Here is a 19712-nt window from a genome sequence, read left to right on the forward strand (position 1 = left end):
TCCAGTCTAGCTGAAGCATGAGATATCTACTCAAAACAGGTAGGACAATCCTGGGTGGGGCAGTGGCAGAGGGCACTGTCTTCACCTTCGAGGAGTTCAGTTAGCAGCAGTGAACAACTTATCATCTGAGATTACAGTGGGAACCCTTGCAACTAAAAAAAGGACTGATGGAAAGCAAGGAGCTGTGAAGGGAGAAATTGAAAAATATTAATGGTCACATTCAGCAAAAATCTAGAATGAGATTCTGCAAGACTACAAGTTTCCCCACAGGCAGTACAATGGTATCAAGTTTAAGCATGCACAGAAATAAGATTTGGGAATTTAGATCCAGTTTTATACAGCAAAACCTTTAATTCATCTCCAATGCAGAGGTGAGAAAGGCCACTATCAATAGCAGTCAAAGTGCAGCACCTACATTACTACACTGCAGAAAATGACAGTCACAGGTTTGTGCAACAAGCATTTAACTGAATAAAGGCTCTAAAAACTGAAAAGCAGCAATGTAGACAGTTTAAGTGCAATGCTCCATGAGCAGCTGCTGGTTTAATCAATCCAGTGCATAACAGTTTTCTCATGTAGATACAGGAAAATTGTGTTTTTGATCTTTGGAAACTATTAACTAGTTAGTCCAATATCTTGAAGCCAAGCCACTCATCTTTTGGACAATCCATTACACTTGCTCCTCCCTACATCACTCCAGCTAATTTAAAAACTAGCTTGAATTATGGCAGCATAAAATTAGGTTCATTTCATTCCTGTGTACAGGTCACATCCCCTCAGTATTAGCACTACCTTGTAGGCTGCTCTGCTAAGCCAATGAAAATTTTGAACTAACCTTGTAGCACTTGAACACCTGAATTATACATTAAGGCTGACCCAGCCAGTCACTGTAAATTAGCTTTGCAATTTCTTGTATTAAATGAAGTGGTTCAGAAACGATCACATTTAAAATGTACTTGGATATGCACTTGAAGTGCCGTAATGGTAGTGGAGTGGTAATACCATGGCTATTAATCCAGAGGCCTGGACTAATCGAGACGAGAGTTCAAATCCCACCACAGCAGCTGGGGAATTTAAATTCAATTAATTAAATAAATCTGGAATAATTACTAGTATCAGCAATGGTAACCATGAAACTATCAAATTGTCGTAAAAACCCATCTGGTTCACTAATGCCCCTTTAGGGAAGGAAATCTGCCGTCCTTACCTGGTCTGGCCTATGTGACTCCAGACCCACAGCAATGTGGTTGATTCTTAACGGCCCTCTGAAATGGCCTAGCAAATCACTCAGTTGTAACTAACCGCTACGAAACACTAGATTGTTTACAGCAACTTAAGTCAAATCATCAGCTTGAAGGAAGCAGGTAATCTTGTCCAGTGCTCTTGACCAAGAATTAGTTACATGGCAGATCAAGTCTGTTAGTTTTTAATTAAAGTAATTAATGGCCATCACCATCTAAGTGTTTAAGGTTCTGGTGCAGAGACAATGACCAGGACAGCATGCTTACTTCTTGCCTTCTTTCCAATTTGCTGAGGGGGGGGGCAGATTTTGAAGTGAATCAGCTTACTATAGATCACACACATTCACTCTGCTGTAAAAAGGAAATAAGTAACCAAAACCTACAGTTACATGCACTGAAAGGAGTCCTTCTCCAGCATCTTTGGCATCAATGGTAAATTCCACAGGTAGACTAGCTTGTACCCCAGAAGAATTGAGGCCTGGCCCACTGGCTTTCACTTTGCTGGCATCATGAGTTGGCAGAACCTTAACCCTAAAAGGACTAAAGAAATGCACATGATAAATGATATGGCATGCATTTGAAAAATTTGAATAAATTATGGGCATTACTGTCAGCTTGCATTATATTTACTACCAGTAAAAGATTATCGAGATCCTTGACTGCAGTAGGAACCATGTTTTTTTTTTTGGGGGGGGGGGGGGGGGTGGAGTGGAGAGAAGGGAGAAGAGCTGGAAAACACTCAAGTGCTTTCAATCCATTTTATACTGATGGATGTACATTTTTATTCCAAAAAATATGCACACTGATCCAATCACCACAGGGTTGCAAGTTTGGCTAATACTTAGCCAGATCACTAGCAGAGCCAAAATCACTGTTTGAGGAGGAGAGATTGCTACATAAATTCAGACATTTTACCTTGAATTCACTGCTGTTCTAGCAATTTAGTTTGGCACTCTGAATTCCACATTAATTATAAAATGAACCAATCCTTGAGTTGGATCAAGCACACGGACACAATTGAATTCACAACAGGAGAAGGGGGGGGGGGGTAGGGGAGAGAGTACAGATGAATAAGCTACTAAGGGAATAAAATGTAAATTAGGCTATTTAGCACTTCAAATTGAAAATCTTTACTAATGCCAATAGTAGGACTGTTAAAGGATCAAAAATAGATGGCAAATCAGCAAAATAAATTAGTTATTTGTAATTCAAAGTTGACTTGGATCATATATTAATTTCAAATAATGAGACCGATTCCAGTCAAATCATGCTAACCAGCTGAATATTGGCACAATATGAACTTGATGCAAGACAATTATTTAACTCTTTGGAACCATGTGTTATTTTCAACCCACTGCCGATTCAGGCATGGCCTTCCTTTTCTTGGTGTAGAGGTAGTGCAGTAGTTCTCTCTAGTTTCTAGAACTAAGATTGACAACAAGATATGCTGCACAGTTCAGCCTCGAGATTAAAGCTTCTGAAGTTACCTGCGAGAAATGTCTTCGTCTCCATACTTGACAGAAACCGAATATGGCCCTTCGACTGAAGGCATGTAGCTGACAGTGTGAGTGCCATCCCCATTGTCAATAACCTCAACAGGCTCAATTATGCCTGGGAGAGAAAAAAGAGACAAAAAAATACCAAAACTCCGTCAAAAAAAGCTATATAAAATAACCATGTGTTTTCATTAATCCAGGTAGTCAGCTGTGCACAAAAAGCTGGTTAGTCTTTTAACTCAATGCATTGCCTTATACCAGTTCCTAATGGCGCAAATAGAGCAAAACCCGTAAAGCATCAGAGTCACGTGAAGACTATTTTGCTAGCTTTAGTAGATTATTAAGCCATAGAAAATGGGTGCAGGAAAAATGTGAAATCCATTTGGAGTTTTTCATCGTATTCAGTACACTATCAATGCATTAGATTACAGAATTGCTCATTCAAAGTTTTATTCACATTTTAGGGTTTGCTTTAAACTATAGTACAGAAAGTAGCTTTAGATTGGCGATATTGCGCAGCCTGGCTGCGAATTATACTCTGCATATACACAGTTCCATTCCCACAAAGTAAAATTTCAAATGTTGAGTGATGGAAAACCCAACAAAAATATTTTTGTTAAATCTAGGCTTCCAACGGAACCAAACACTTCTGAAAGTCATTTTTACACTTTATGCATTTATTATCCTCCAACTAAACAACTAGAGTCCAGCTCCTAGCAAGTACCTGCAGTTAGATGTAAATACTAGCAAGCAGTCCGATTTGACCGACCCATTCTAATTACATGCTTTGGAGTATCAGAACACATCCATTAATGAACCATTATTCTTGTGGGATGAACAATCCTGAATTTAAAATCCCAAACATGGCAACTAAAAACTAAATCCACATGATTGATCCTGATTTAGAGCAGGTTCACTTAAAACCAGCCTGTGTTGACCAATCAGCATCTCTTCAACCAATAATTACAATACATTGAAGCAAACCCAAACAAAACTTTGAATGAGCAAAGGTTTGAAAATAATTTCCTACCAGGTCAGTCAGGAAGTGTCTAAAACATCATAGCAATGGAAGCTGTGAAGGAATCTTTTCAGCCACAGGATTCTTCAAATTTACAGCAAAAGCATGTCCAGAATTGATTAAAATTAATGTTCAACTGGGTCATGCAGACATTTGTCAAGAAATGCAATAGATACATGCAATTTTAAATAAATACTGATTGCATAATGGTTTTCAATTAAGTTCCAGGATAAATCAGATTAGAGATAAATCTGGAAGGGCTGCAAAATAAATGCAATTTTGATTTAAAAAACCCTTTTTTATACAAGATTATTAAAACAAGGCCAGGTTAGAGACAACATGGAAACTAAAACACTACGTGAAGCATTAGGCCTAGCAAGTTCAACTTTGGTACTTAGTAAAAATGTAAAAGCAGACAGGACCAGCGGAATGGTTCCCTGTGCGCAACATACACCCGCCACCTTTCTTGCCCTGCTGAGATGATCAAGCTCAATTCCAAACCTGTCTCACTGTCATCGTTCTTGGCCTCGCCTTTAAAGAAGTCTGTAATCGTTTTCAAAGGACTGCGCCATGGTTGGGGCTGTGCCTCACCAACTAGAACAGAAAACCTTTTACTTGCAACAAAAATCTGAATGTCGTCACTGAAAAAGGTGACAAGTGATTCCCTTATAACAGCACAGCCTTTCCTAGCTGTACAATGGCCCAAAATCATTAGGACAATATTAAATTTATAAACTCCACTCCCAGTGAAGTTAGAAGAGGCCAAGTACTTAGCACAGAACATTAGTACGACTGACTTGCCATTCAATCTTTAAATTTAGATCAGGACGCCACATCCTCCCACCCTCCAAAGTGTGCATTCATGTGTAGACCTGTATCTACAGTGACCTGGTATGTTGGTTAATAGTTATCTAAAACTGCCCAATGCTATGATCTTACCTTTTGGTCCCAACACAGTTACTTGGAGAGGAGCTTTTCCAGCCTTGCTACAGTCCACAGTGAATTGCTGTGGAACTTTGGCTCGTACTCCTGAACTCAGCCCGGGTCCACTACACTTGACTTTGCTTGGGTCCACAACATCTTTGACTGGTACCTTAAATGGACTGCCTACAAGAAAGAAAATTGGATACTTCAGCATTTTGAACTTTTGATCATTGTAAGTGGTTATCTTATTTGGTGTGGGGTGATGGTGGTGCAGAGATTTCAGTTATCAAGTAAGAGAGTTTAAATGGACAATGCAAAGATGAGCACATATTTGACCCAAGGTGATTCAGTATCCACAAATCTAAATATTGCTTTGTTAAATTACTGTATAGATGCATCCCAATCTACTGGTCACATATTGGAAGATAATGGTTCCTATAATCAGTACCATTTAAAAAGTTTCATAGAAAAAACGTTTTACAATAATAAAACAGTCGTAACAGTTTAAGATCGAATCCAATTGAAGCAAAAAGCATTAATTCAGTAGAAATCATGATGCAAGCAGAATTTCTTAAATGAATTACATTGATCAGGGTTGGTATAATCTATTTTACAGACAGCAGATACAAAATTTGTTTTAAATTATGTGCGCTGATATTAACGTGCCCCCATTTGAAAATCTTGAAATAATGATTTAGAAAGGGAGGTACTAACATGACAATTGAGCATAACTGCACCCCAGTTCAACAGTAGTTTTCTTCCATGATGGGAGTTTCGAAATCATCTAATTATTGAAAATGATCTAGCTATTGTCCCAGATTCAATACACATGTTGTGGTGTCTGTGTATAATAAGACACAGACTGCAGGAGAATGGTATAGCATGTGTTTACTCAACATGGCTCACACGGGAACTGGTCTGTACAGATTACTACTCAGTGCTATATACAGGTGTGGTCACTGCTGGTACTGCAGTATACATGAGCTGTAAAAAGTAGTTCCCCCCTTAAGGTATATACATTACACATGTAATCCTTAGCTCTGATTTACAATATATTTAAAAGCAGTAGTTTAACAGATTGAGCAATAGATTCAAAGATTTTACCAGATATGTGCTGTCCTCCATAGGTAATATTCAAATCATAATCTCCAGGAGTATATGGGATATATTCAACACTGCAGCTGCCATCTTTGTTATCCTTGCAAGACATCTTTGCTTCTGAAGGTCCTTCAACAGTAATCCCAAGACCACCAGTACCTGCCCCCCTGCATCACAAGGTTCTCCGTTACTAGTCTTCATTATCTCAAAGCTACAATAAACAATCTAATTTATTAAAAATAAATTGTGGTTTTACTGGTATGCAAAAGATATTACAACTCATGCATAGGCAAATGAGTTTTCAATGTTGTGCTATTATTCAATCATTTACAATAAACTGTTCTATGGCAGTGGTGCAGTCTTTAGACTCAGTTCTATAATTGTGTCAATTGGCAAATGAGAAATACAATGATCGGTAGTAGGGTTATGGTCTAAATCCAAAGAAATAAGCTATAAAATGTCCAAATGAATGTTTAAACAAATACCTTCAGTTGTGCCAGTGTGGGTCACAAACACTGACTTCTACCCTGGTAAATATTAGAAACTGTGAATAACTACTCTAGATTCACTATAACCTATGGATGCTGTTTGATCTCCTGTCAATCAAGAGGCACTGGTTATGGATCCAAACATTTAATTTAGCAGGAATGTGGGGAGCTAGGATAGATGTTACAATAAGGGAACATAGTGGCAGTGAAGAAATGTATCCAGTCTGAATCTAATCCCCAACCTGGCTTCTGAACCCAATCCAAGGCCAATTAAGAAATTTAAGATTACCTTGTTACTACAGAGAATTTATTAGCTTTATTGGTCAAGCCCTCCTGAAGTCCAGGTCCACTTGCAGAGACACGAGAAGGGTCACATCCTTCAGTGACTGCTACCTTGAATGGGCTGTTTAGAACTGGTGCATCATCATAGGTTACATCAACTGAGTGCACACCTGCACAAAACAAAAACATTTCCACCAACAATACCGGGACTAGGAAGTAGGAGGTTTCACATCTATTTTCTACATTTGTAGGATTCTTTGCAGTGATGTAAAATTGAAATGCTAAAGACAGATTATTCAAAATGGAACCCTTCTCTGCTGTGGCTACTGCCAAATTAGCTATTTTGACCTTACTGGTGTACTTATTCATGTGCTGGGCTAAAGATAAACTAGATTCAATGATTGCTATCAATGATGAATTTACAATCTGAAAATGGAACTCAGTGGGTCTCTGGTCAGAATTCTCAAAGCAGCAGCTTTTTCTACAATGGTGGCCTGGGATATAGGCTTTTGTCTAAACTAATTTAGTTTATCCAAGAATCAAAAAAGAGTTAAATACTTATAATCCACCAATTCTTTGTCAATGGTAATGCTGAACCTCCAAGTTCTTTAGCTGAAAAATTGTGAAAGACAACTACAGGTGCTTCAAAAGGAATGAGACTCAGATCATTTGTATAATTAATTGCACCTTTCTCAAACATAGAAGATAGGAGTAGGCCATTCGACCCCGCTCCGCCATTTAATGAGATCATGGCTGATCATCCAAATTCAGTACCCAGTCCCTGCTTTCTCCCCATATCCCTTTAGCCTCAAGAAATATATCTAACTCCTTTTTGAATATATTTAATGAATTGGCCTCAACTGCCCTGTGTGGCAGAGAATTCCACAGGTTCACCACTCGGTGAAGAAATTCCTCCTCATTTTAGTCCTAAATGGCTTACCCCTTATCCTTAGACTGTGACCTGTGGTTCTGCACTCCCCTGCCATCAGGAACATCATTCCTGCATCTAGTCTGTTTAGTCCCGTTATAAAATTCTAAGTTTCAATGAGATCCCCCCTCATTCTTCTAAACTCTAGTGAATATAAGCTAATTGACCCAATCTCTCCTCCCAAGTCATTCTTGCCATCCCAGGTATCAGCCTGGTGAATCTTCGCTGCACTCCTTCCATGGCAAGAACGTCCTTCCTCAGGTAAGGCGACCAAAACTGCACACAATACTCAAGGTGCGGTCTCACCAAGGCCCTGTACAACTGCAGCAAGACATCCTTGCTCCTGTACGCAAACCCTCTCGCTATGAAGGCCAACATACCATTTGCCTTCTTAACCACCTGCATGCTTACCTTCAGCGACTGGTGCACAAGGACACCCAGGACTTGTTGCACTTCCCCTTTTCCCAATCTATTGCCATTCAGTTAATAATGTCTTCCTGTTTTTGCCACCGAAACAGATAACCTCATTTATCCACATTATACTGCATTTGCCATGCATCTGCCCAAATCATACTGGAATTTCTCTGCATCCTCCTCACAGCACAGTCCCACCCAGCTTTGTGTTGTCTGCAAACTTGGATATTACATCTAGTTCCCTCGTCTAGATCATTTATACATAGTGAATAGCTGGGGTCTAGCACCGATCCCTGCGGTACCCAACTAGTCACTGCCTGCCACTCGGAAAAAGACCCGTTTATTCCAACCCTATGCTTCCGGTCTGCCAACCAGTTCTCTATCCAAGACAGTACCTTACCCCCAATCCCATGTGCTTTAACTTTACACGCTAATCTCTTATGCAGGACCTTATCAAAAACCTTCTGAAAGTCTAAATACACCAAATCCACTGGTTCTCCCTCATCTATTCTACCAGTTACATCCTCAAAAAATTACAGTAGATTAGTCAAGCATGATTTACCTTTTGTAAATCCATGTTGACTTTGTCCGATCCGGTCATTGTTTTCCAAGTGCTCTGCTATTACAACTTTTATAAATGGACTAGCATTTTCCCCACTACCGATGTCAGGCTTACCGGTCTATAATTCCCTGTTTTTTCTCTACCACCCTTTTTAAATATAGTGGGGTTACATTAGCTATCCTCCAATCCATGGGAACTGTGAGTCTATAGAATTTTGGAAGATGACCAGCAATGCATCTACTATTTCTAGGGTCACTTCCTTAAGTACCCTAGGATGTAGATCATCAGGCCCTGGGGATTTGTCGGCCTTCAATCCCATCAATTTCCCTAACACTATTTCCCTACAAATACTGATTTCATTCAATTCCGCCCCCTCATTAGACCCTATGTTCCCTGACATGAGGTTATTTGTGTCCTCCTTTGTGAAGGCAGAACCAAAGTAAGTATTTAATTGGTCCACCATTTCTTTGTTCCCCATTATAAATTCCCCTGATACTGACTGCAAGGGACCTACGCCCAATTTCAATCTTTTTCTCTTCACGTATCTATAAAAGCTTTTACAGTCAGTTTTTATGTTCCCTGCAAGCTTACTCTCATTCTAGTTTCCCCCTCTTAATTAATCCCTTTGTCCTCCTTTGCTGAATCCTAAACTGCTCCCAATCCTCAGTTTTGCTGCTTTTTCTGGCCAAATTATAGATTCTCTCCTTGGATCTTATGCTATCCCTAATTTCCCTTGTTAGCCAGTTGAGTCACCTTTTTTGTTTTATTTTTATGCCAAACTGGGATGAACAAATTCTGTAGTTCATCCATGCAATCTTTAAATGTTTGCCATTGCCTATCCACCATCAACCCTTTAAGTAACATTCCCCAATCCAACCTAGCCAACTCGTGCGTCATACCATTGTAGTTTCCTTCATTTAAATTCAGGACTCTAGTCCGAGTGAACTGCTTCATTCTCCATTTTAATGAAGAATTCTATCATATGATCACTCCTCCCCAAGGGGCCTCAACAAGACTGCTAATCAATCCTCTCTCATTACATAATACCCAGTCTAAGATGGCCTGATCTCTAGTTGGTTCCTCGACATATTGGTCCAGGAAACCATCCCGTATACACTCCAGGAATTCCTCCTCCACAGTATTGTTACTAATTTGGTTAGCCCAATCTATATGTAGATTAAAGTCACCCATGATAACTGCTGTGCCCTTATTGCACGTGTCTAATTTCCCATTTAATGCCATCCCCAAACCTCAGCATTACTGTTTGGGGGTCTGTATTCAGCTTCCACAAATGTTTTCTGCCCCTTGGTATTTTTCAGCTCTGCCCATACAGATGCCACATCAGAGCCAATATCCTTCCTTACTATTGTGTTAATCTCCTCTTTAACCAGCAATGCTATCCCACCTCCTTTTCCTGTCCTTCCTGAATATTGAATACCCCTGGATGTTGAATTCCCAGTCTTGGTCATCCTGGAGCAATGTCTCTGTAATCCCAATTATATCATATCCATTTACGTCTATTTGCACAGCTAATTCATCCACCTTATTACGAATGCTCCTCGCATTAAGACACAAAAACAAGTGACCTTGCATCATACCCTTTTCGAATGGGGTGTACTCCACTGCATAAGTCCCATTGCCATTATCTTTAATCAGACAATCTGTGCGAGCTCCTGAAGGATTTACAATGTCCGTTTTGATGTGGTTTCCTCCCACCTTGGTCAACAAGCCTGCATCCACTGTAAAGTCAGTTGTGGCATCACAGAAAACTCCTACACAAAAACCACAATGCAGTCAGAAGTAAGAATGTGACCAAACTAAATTTGAGCATTATGGTCCTGACTGCTCAGTCAAAGCTGCCCAACATGGATTTTTCTGGTCCATAACATCAGTTCTGGCTTGTGCCAAATTAACTGATCTCAAATGGGGCAATGTTGGAACATTAATACCACCTACAGTTTCCTTGGACTTGAGATGGATTGGGGTTCCCATCCTTGACCGTGCAGTAACTTCTACTAGAATGCATACAAGTACCCCAGAGTCCATGAGGGTCAGCTGTAATGGCTCTACATGGGCTGCCAATGCTTAATACCTGGACCAACTCATTAGGAATGGCTGCTTTGGCAAGGCACTGGAGGACTGCCAGCACCCATGGAGCCAGCATGTTTGCGCCTTCAGGAGAAAAAAAACCTCAAAAGAGGAAGTTTGTTCTCAAATAATCATGGAGTTCTAGACTTAAGTGCATCACCTAAATATTTTTCCATGATTGACAGTTCTAGCACAAGGCAAGTCGGAAAATGCCCCATTATACTCAAATTTCACTCATTGCCATTAGATGGATTCCTCATAACATGCTTACTAAATTGGAGTCCCATTAGCAGATCAACAGAAAATATTTAAAAAGGGAATTTTTACAAAGCTACAATAGAAAAATCACAAATCAGTTAGTGCTTATACAGGAGACTGGAAGGAAAAGTTAAAGGCAAAAAAAGTCAGGGTCCCACTCCCGATGTCTGAAACAGTCAAATGTTCACATGGGTGCATTTTCTAGCACAGTCCTTTTTCCAATGTCCCACCCATGGTCAAAGCCTACAAATGTTCATTATCTAGGTTCACATGAATAGCCACTTAGGCAAGGTTCCAGATGGAACTATATTTCAATACAAGGTGCCATTCGAGGGAGAGAAACAAATTGGGGACAGAAAGGAAATATAGTTTTAAAAACTTTTAGATCACAAACTAACTAAGAAGATTGTGTATACACACTGGGTGGGGGGAGGGGCGCAGTGGGAAACATCAAAGTAGAAAAACCATTTGCTACAAGACCACATAACAGCCAATGGCGGAAAAAGCACTCACCATGTCCTTCGATTCCAGGTCCGTATACTTTAACACCACTAGTATCAACTGCTGGGTCCACCTGCAACCGTGCTGGGAACTTGGGCACAGACTGCCCTCCATATTTCAGTGCAATTGTGTGTGGACCATGCTGAAGTGGAATGTAGCTAACTGTGTGAGTGCCATCACCATTATCCTGAATATGGGCTTCGGCCTGAACACCTGTATCAGATACCGGTTCTATGGTCAATTCACCAGGACCAGCTTTTGAACAGTCAACAGTAAATAGTCCAGCTTCTCCAACTTTGCCACGTTCCAAGCCAGGACCAGCGGCAATAACTTTGGAAGGATCAAAGGGCAATTTGATGTCTGCCTTGAATGGAGAACCTGGAATGTGAACTTCTTCAAACAAAATATTGACAAGATATTCACCAGGCTCATTTGGTAAGTAAGAGACTGAACAGGTGCCATCCCCATTATCTGAGCACTCAATCTTGGCTTCACATGGGCCTTCCACAGTGAGACCCAGCCCACCAGTGCCAGCTCCTTTGGTGTCGATGGTGAATTCAGCAGATTTGCCCACAAGACCACTTGAGAGGCCTGGCCCATATGCTTTCACCTGCAAATAAAAAAATTAATGGAATATAATTGTTCATGGCCAACAAGCTATAATACTCAACAATTTAAGACAAGTCACCCTGTTAACAAAGGGTATCTCGTGGTGTTAAACAAACCCAGAGAGTCTTAAACTGGCTGATTTAGCAGACTGAGGAAGAACTAAGCTGGGACAACATCAGACCAAGGGATTGATTTAAAAAATTTAAATCACTCTCCAGTGACCCTATACATGTGTGGTCAGGATCAGCCTTTGTTACAATACCTGCACTGTGAATAAACACTCAAGGTTCAGATGAAAACCTTCCACAGAAACAAGGTACTGGAAGAACACAGCTGCTGTTTAACTCTCCTGCAGAAGTCAGAAGAAATCTGGATGCAGACACTTCAAATAAGATTTCCTTTATCCCAATAGAAGGCTCAAATCTTGATAGAAACATAGAAGATAGGAGCAGGAGTAGGCCATTCGGCCCCTCAAGCCTGCTCCGCCATTCAATGAGATCATGGCTAATCATCCAAATTCAGTACCCTCTCCCTGCTTTCTCCCCATACCCCTTTAGCCTTAAGAAATATATCCAACTCCTTGAATATATTTAATGAATTGGCCTCTACTGCCTTCTTTGGTAGAGAATGCCACAGGTTCACCACTCGGTGAAGAAATTCCTCATCTGTCCTAAATGGCTTACCCCTTATCCTTAGACTGTGACCCCTGGTTCTGGTTAATAGTTTCTATTCTATTTACTTAGCAAAAGTAAACTTAACAAGTATTTATAGTGCCTTTAATGTAGTAAAACGTCCCAAGGTGCTTCACTGGAGCATTATCAAACAAAATTTGGCACCGAGCCACATGAGATTAGGGCAAAAGTGTCTTGGAAGAGAGGTAGAGGAGTTTAGGGAGGGAATTCTAGAGCCTAGGCAGCTGAAGGCACAGGCACCAATGGTGGGGATGCTCAAGAGGTCAGAATTGGCAAAGCACAGCAATCTCGGAAAGGGGGGGGGGGGGGGTGGTGGTTGTAGGGCTTGAGGAAATTAGAGATAGGGAGGGGAGAGGCTATGGAGAAATTTAAAAACAAGGATGAGAATTTTAAGAGATGTTGCTTAACCAGGAGTCAATGCAAGTCTGAGCACAGGGGTGTTTAGTAACTAAAATAACTAGTGTTCTTTTGTACCAGGCTAGCTCCATCACAAACTGACATTTATCTTCTATATTCCCCAAAAATGAGAGCATTTATTGGTTTCATGCAAGTTTTTATTGGAACTCAGTGAAGGCTAAAAATAAACTATTATTAATTGCATTGAATTACCATTTTCTATTTCCAGTGCTGTGCAAAAATGAGGAAGTTCTTGAGCCTTCCTCAGGTTTCTAAGCTTTGATTTCTATACCAAGGAAACTAGAAGTGTAACGGTACAAGGCACCAAGGCAAAAATAAATCTAGAAGTGTTTACAAAAAATGTTAACCTTGGAAGGATCTGGAGGCAGTGCAGCTTCCAGTGTGAATGGGCTGCCTACAACTGGATTTCCGTCATACATCACATCTACCATGTACAGTCCTTCTTCCTTTGGGATGTACTTGGCAACACAAGCATCCTTATTAGTAACTGGCTCCACTACACAGGGCACAGGTTTCCGTGAAGGGCTGGAGATCTTCACATCCACTTTACCTTGACCCCCAGCTCCCTTTGTGTTTACGGTGAACTGCTGATCTTTCCCAACTTCTACTCCTAATAATGGAAATAACATTTATTTTCATAGTAATGCAAACAGACAGGTAGGAACAAATGTCAGTCTTGGACATTTATCTTTTTATACATTAGATTTCTCACCACCATCTAACATAGCTCCTCAGTACGAGGAAAAAAAAATATTCATCTTCCCCCTCACAATTGATGTCATCTCTCTTCCGCCTCCTCTGCCCTATACAATTGATAAAATTAATATTGCATTTATCTCTAAATTGACATTATTGGCAATGTTAGTTTCTGTAGGGAAAACCAAGTGAACCAAATAAGGTAGGATTAAACTAGGTTAGCGAAAGAACTGTTGATCGATAAGCAAAATGCATTATTACAAAACAGCTGACCTTTGGTCAGCCTCATTAACATCCTGAAAATGTATCAGGTCAATGCACCTTCCATGCAGTGCACAATTATCCTTTAAACAGAATTCAGACAAGACAATTAAGAATTGTGCCCAAGAACTAGCAGAAATGCAAAATGTGGCCACCAAAACGTTCTCAAAGAGAAAGATGTACTGTCAATTTAAAAAATCTGATTTTATATACTGTCAATTTAAAAAAGTGATCTATAGGGAAGGGATTCTGATTTAACACTATGGTTCAAGTTTTAATCAGTGTCTTTTTCAGTGTGCTTTAATTTCAAACTAACAGAAGTAAGAGAATGAAAAGATTCTGGACCAGTAGATAAGTGTCAATATTACAGAACTAAAAAGGTAGGAAGAAAGCAATGCCAAGCAGTTCAAATAAGAAAAAAAAAGTTAAGGAAGCTGGTGATGAGAAAAAAAACTGAAGACTAGGGGGAAAAACAAACTAATTATACATAGTGGTACTTCAAATTATGAAATCAATTACAATGTTGAATTATGCTGTCACCTGTGTGTTGTAATAGTCTATTGTGCACTATAGTATCTTGCTTTAATTATATATCTGTGCGTCAGATTCCTAGCAAGTGTCAAGTGGTATCGCAAGCAATTTTAATAGGGGTCAAGTTTATGTTGGATAACTCAGGTTAGATATGTTAGCCCATCTTCTGCCAGCGAGGGAGAGTGCAAGAGAAATTGTAGGTAAATATGCAAGTCTTTAAATCAGCATTGACTTTTTAAAACCATGATTACATATACACAACTAGAGATTTACACACATCAAAAAATCTACTGGGGTCAGAATTTAATTCTGTAAGCACCTGGACTAGAAGTGCAATTTTATTCCACACATTATACATACGGAGCATTTAGCACTGAATGCTGAACCTGCAACTTACTGTTCCAGTCAAGTTTAAATCAACGCCAACTGGACTACAAATGCAAATACATTTCATTAGAAACATTTCAAACCAGTGAAAGGTGTACATACTGTTTTCAAGACCGTTCACCATGATCTTGTTCATGTCAAGTGGGTATGCTACTTCTATGTTGAAGGGGCTCTTAGGAATTGGATCCCCACCATAGGTCACAGCAATTCCCATGTGACCCTGCAAACAAACACACACACATTAATTAGAACACTTGGAACAGCAGGTCTCCCCAAATAGACAGCTCATTAATTCTTACATGGAAACAAGAAATGATGCTAAAGTACAATAGGTTATTGGCAGCACCCACCTGCTGTAGTGGTGTATACTTGACTGTCCGAGAGTAGTCATAATTGTCAATTATTTCAAAGTCACTGACGGCATCTCCTTTTGCAGGCCCACTAAAACGTGCATCAAGTGGGGCCTTCCCAGCACCCTTCGTAAACACCGTGAAATGGGTTGGCTTCCCAAGTTCTACGCCTGCCCATTGAAACAAGAACATGTTACTCATCAGATACTGAACTTAAATTGTGCAATGGTATGCACTTATGGCAGAGGACAACTGCTGGGTTGGGGGGGGGGGGGGGGGGGGGGGGGGCCCAAGCACTCTCGAGGTACAAGAGATGTGGTGTAAATACCCCATCCTCTAGCAAACTGCCTCCAATACAACTTCAAAATATTCCACTGAATGGGCACGTTACCATTCTTTGTACCACTGATCAATACTGCCTCTCACACAGATTGTTCACTTTAAAGGTTTGTGCTTCAATCTAGGACCTTGAACAGCCAGAGACTGCCAATGAATATGGACATGGAAATAAGTGAGCCTTGCCAGCAAGAGTTGGCAGCACTGCCCCCAGCCCAAAACCATCCAAGATAGCTTGCCATTTGAGCATGTTGCAAATAGATTTTTAACAATTACCTGTAAAAGAGAAAAAAGGAGGAACAAACATTTTATTGGATAACTGCTTCAACTAAAAAAAGGACAAGTTATTTGCCATTGGCTGTTACTTTGAGTTTGGGCATTGCATGTAGGTTCTCTCCATTTTCTTAGGATCAAGAACAGTATAAAATACAGCTTGGTAAAGTTAAAATATCAATTTAACAAACATCTGCTTAGATGCAAGTACATTGATTATTCACAGTTGCTTCCTGCAGAGATCTTGGAATGAATTTTGAGGCTTGTTCAAGTAGTAAGCATTACATAAAAGGATTATACTCTCCAAAAATGTACCAGGCAAACCAAAAACAGAGACAGTCTTTTGCCACAAAAACTATATAGTGGTAGAAAAAGGAAAATCACAATGGGGGGGGGGGGGGGGGGGGGGGGTGAAGGAGAAAGAGAAACAGCACTCAGACATAAGGAAATCACATGGGTTCAAGATTTTTCAGATTCATATTTACATTACTCAACAACACGAAGACATATGGAGCTACCCATTTTGCACAATCAAAATGCCTTACCATAATTATTTTATATATACTGAACCATATTTGTGGTAGTCACAATACTCAACTTTGCTTCACACCACAGAACCACCCTTAGTCCCAAGCACTTAAATCTGGTTGCCTAATTTTTAAAACTACACCTAGTAACTTTTGAATGTGTGTACAATATTCCTTAATGGTCATTGTTGAAGTTGAGAAAAGACTGTAGAACCAAGAATGGTTCTGTAGTGGTACCTGAATCTTTTGTTCTTAGTGGACCTGATTGTTTCCTCATGTGAACATGCATTAGATACTGTGGATGTCAATTCTTTTCTAGGACTACAAAGTGTAGGGAGATGTAATTGACAATAAATGAGGCAAGAAAAATACTTAAGCAAGCACAGGCCAGGCAACTGATTAAAGGTTTCTTGCATAAGCAAAGAATATTCACAGGTTAAGTCATTTCCCAGCTGATCTTAAACACATAACTGGATCCAAGCAATGATTCGCAAGAGTCCCGTGAATGAAAGCACAAAATACCCTCCTGTACCCAGTCTGAATCCAAAATATTGTACTGTACATTTACTTAGCTGTTTGAGAGCTTGATGCAACTCGACACCAACACTGCATACTGTTCAAGTTGCATGAACATTGCAGCACTTGTTAATACTGTACCAGGAAAAAGTGACCCAACTTACATTTTAGCATCATTTGGCCATCAGCAGTACAATGCAAGGTGCAAAACACAGATTAGATTGTAGGTGAATTTAATGAGAAACTGACCCATGAATCCCATCATGGGATTAGTGAACGGATGGCGACTCTTACCCGTTTTATGTAATCCCGGGCCATCAGCTTTAACTTTGCTGGCATCATGAGATGGATCCACTTTAACTCTGAAAGAGCCGATAGGAATTTCCTGTTGAAAAGGAGGGAAGCTTAGCTGGTTGCACAACAAGCTGGAAGAACCAAGCTGTAGAGTTGAGTCGCAGGATACAAACCTGACCAGCAAACAGCACTTTGATGGTATAACGTCCAGCTGCTGGTGGTGTATATTTCACCGTGAAGGTATCATTAGGATTAGTAATTATGTCAAAGTCAATGTCCTCCTCAGAGTCGCTGATTACGCGAGCATCACACTTTATGCCAACACTGACATCACCTGAAAACAGTAATAGGAAAAAGTCAGGATTGTTCCCAGTGATAAAAGCTAATCTCTAAACCTTTAGACCAACTGACTAGCAGAGAATTAAAGTGACAGGTTCCACTCCATTCCCACTCTGACCTCTGCCTCTTGCCTCTGCCTCTTGCACTGTTCCAATGAAGCTCAACCTAAGCTCAAGGACCAGCACCTCATCTTTCGATTAAGCACTTTACAGCCTTCCAGACTCAAGATGGAGTTCAACAATTTCAGATCATAACCTCCACCACCCCCCCCCCCCCAAAGATGGCAGCTATTTATGATACCGCTATTCCCATTTCCACCTCTTCTAGACACATCTTTTGTTTCTTTACTTGTCCCATTACTGTCTCCTATAGCCTTGCGTCATTATCCCTTTTGTCGCAATCTCGCCTGCCCTCCACCCAATCAGACCTTCCCTTTTGTTCTTTCCTCTCCTCCCCCATTTCCCTACATATGCTTAAAACTTGTTACATCTCAAACTTTTTCCAGTTCTGATGAACATCAACTGTTTCTCTCCACAGATGCTGTCTGACCTGTTGAGTATGACCAGCATTTTCCATTTTTAGTCAACAAGCTATTTGATCACCTTGGCAGCAAGCCGAACTCCAAACTTTAAACCGGACATCTACAGGAGATCCACGTAGACAGCCACGTAGGCATAGTGGTTAGCACTGTTGCCTCACAGCGCCAGGGACCCAGGTTCAAATCCGGCCGCGGGTGACTGTGTGGAGTTTGCACATTCTCCCCGCGTTTGCGTGGGTTTTCTCCGGGTGCTCCGGTTTCCTCCCACAGTCCAAAGATGTGCGGGTTAGATTGATTGGCCATGATAAAAAATTGGCCCTTAGTGTTAGGGGGGATTAAATACGTGGGGTTACTGGGATAGGGCTTGGGTGGGATGGCTGTCGGTGTAGGGACCGGGTGCTAGGGTTTGGATGATCAGCCATGATCTCGTTGAATGGCGGAGCAGGCTCGAAGGGCCAAATGGCCTGCTCCTGCTCCTATCTTCTATGTTTCTATGTTTCTAAACCACTGGATAACAATTAGGTGCAGGAAGCCGATCGGATTTCCCCCCTCAACATGGGGAAATTGAAACTAATTGTAATGCTTCCTACAGCCCTGGCTGAGAACAGCAGAGACTAGGGATGAAACCTGGGATCTTCCTAGTCTGTATAGCTCAGTTAAGATTGGGTAAAACTCTGAGCTTCAAGTGCTGGTGTACACAATGCTGAAAGTTGATTGGGTATTCTTGGCACTAGAGGGAATACCTTTAGATAAAGCAAGCTTCATTTTATAAAGCAATTCCTTTCCAAATCATTAATTCATCCCCCTGTCCAATAATTATTCTTAAGATCAGCTAAATTGCAATGATAATCCTGCTCAGCAAAATGATAAAATCTTAAAAAGCTAAAGGTTCATAGAAGTTTACAGCACAGGAGGCGGCCATTTGGCCCATCATGTCTGTACCAGCCAAAAAAAAACTATCCTGCATTATTTTTTTTCCCCCCCCAAAAGTCACCACTACTATCCTGGGCTGTTCCGAGGAGAGCAAGTGCAGGAGCAAGAAATACAGTTAGTCAGTCCTAGAGTATGACCATAACTAGAAAAGCAACACTCCAGAAATGGTCATGGACAAGAAGAAATTAAAAGCACATTTGATTTTCTGGACCTTTTCCTTACCTTCCCCAGCTTCTGTGCAATCCACAGTCAAGTGAGTGGGCTCATTAGCTTTCAAACCAGTTCTTTCAACACCAGGACCAAACACCTTCACTTTTTGTGGATGACTCCCCTGACCAATATTGATCTAAAACACAAGTCAGTTTAGAAAAAGAAACTAAGCAGTCAGTTTAAACATGCCTGTGCTTCATAGCTCAGTGGATAAATATGCTTGTGCATGATAGTGAACTATACAAAAGTCACAACTAATCTCAAAAGGGGCCATAATCCAGTTCCTAGAAATCTCTGGTAAAGAATGTGCTTCCAACCTCATTTCAAATTTAATTTGGAATTCCCCCACAAGTAGCAGAGTTCAGCTTGTGCAAAGAAATGATATGCACCACAACTTTCAGGTGCTCTATTAACAACACCCCCCCCCCCAGAATTTTACTTATGGAGTCATTCAATAAGATGACCAGGATATTAATGTCTTGAAGCCATATTTGACAGAAGTTAA

At 40.5% G+C, this 19712-nt stretch overlaps 1 protein-coding gene across 5 annotated transcripts in view; it reads right to left on the bottom strand.

The window, feature by feature from the left end:
• Positions 1–19712, bottom strand: part of LOC147111074 (filamin-B-like) — a 185621-nt gene that overhangs the window by 54277 nt on the left and 111632 nt on the right. For 3 of the 5 annotated variants that reach the window (XM_086001571.1, XM_086001568.1, XM_086001572.1), the window contains 14 exons: positions 19220–19343; positions 17361–17521; positions 17188–17278; positions 15242–15411; positions 14994–15111; positions 13364–13626; positions 11311–11908; positions 10050–10223; positions 6555–6717; positions 5784–5944; positions 4695–4862; positions 4257–4349; positions 2729–2852; positions 1625–1781 (listed from right to left, as the gene is read on the bottom strand). In XM_086001571.1, the coding sequence (XP_085857697.1) occupies positions 1625–1781; positions 2729–2852; positions 4257–4349; positions 4695–4862; positions 5784–5944; positions 6555–6717; positions 10050–10223; positions 11311–11908; positions 13364–13626; positions 14994–15111; positions 15242–15411; positions 17188–17278; positions 17361–17521; positions 19220–19343 (2565 nt within the window). The remainder of the gene's footprint in view (positions 1–1624; positions 1782–2728; positions 2853–4256; positions 4350–4694; positions 4863–5783; positions 5945–6554; positions 6718–10049; positions 10224–11310; positions 11909–13363; positions 13627–14993; positions 15112–15241; positions 15412–17187; positions 17279–17360; positions 17522–19219; positions 19344–19712) is intronic. The other 2 variants (XM_086001570.1, XM_086001569.1) reach the window with 1 other exon arrangement.

Source organism: Somniosus microcephalus, chromosome 11, assembly GCF_052327205.1.
Source record: "Somniosus microcephalus isolate GS21.2 chromosome 11, FLI_Smic_1.0, whole genome shotgun sequence".
NCBI classification, from domain to species: Eukaryota; Metazoa; Chordata; class Chondrichthyes; order Squaliformes; family Somniosidae; genus Somniosus; species Somniosus microcephalus.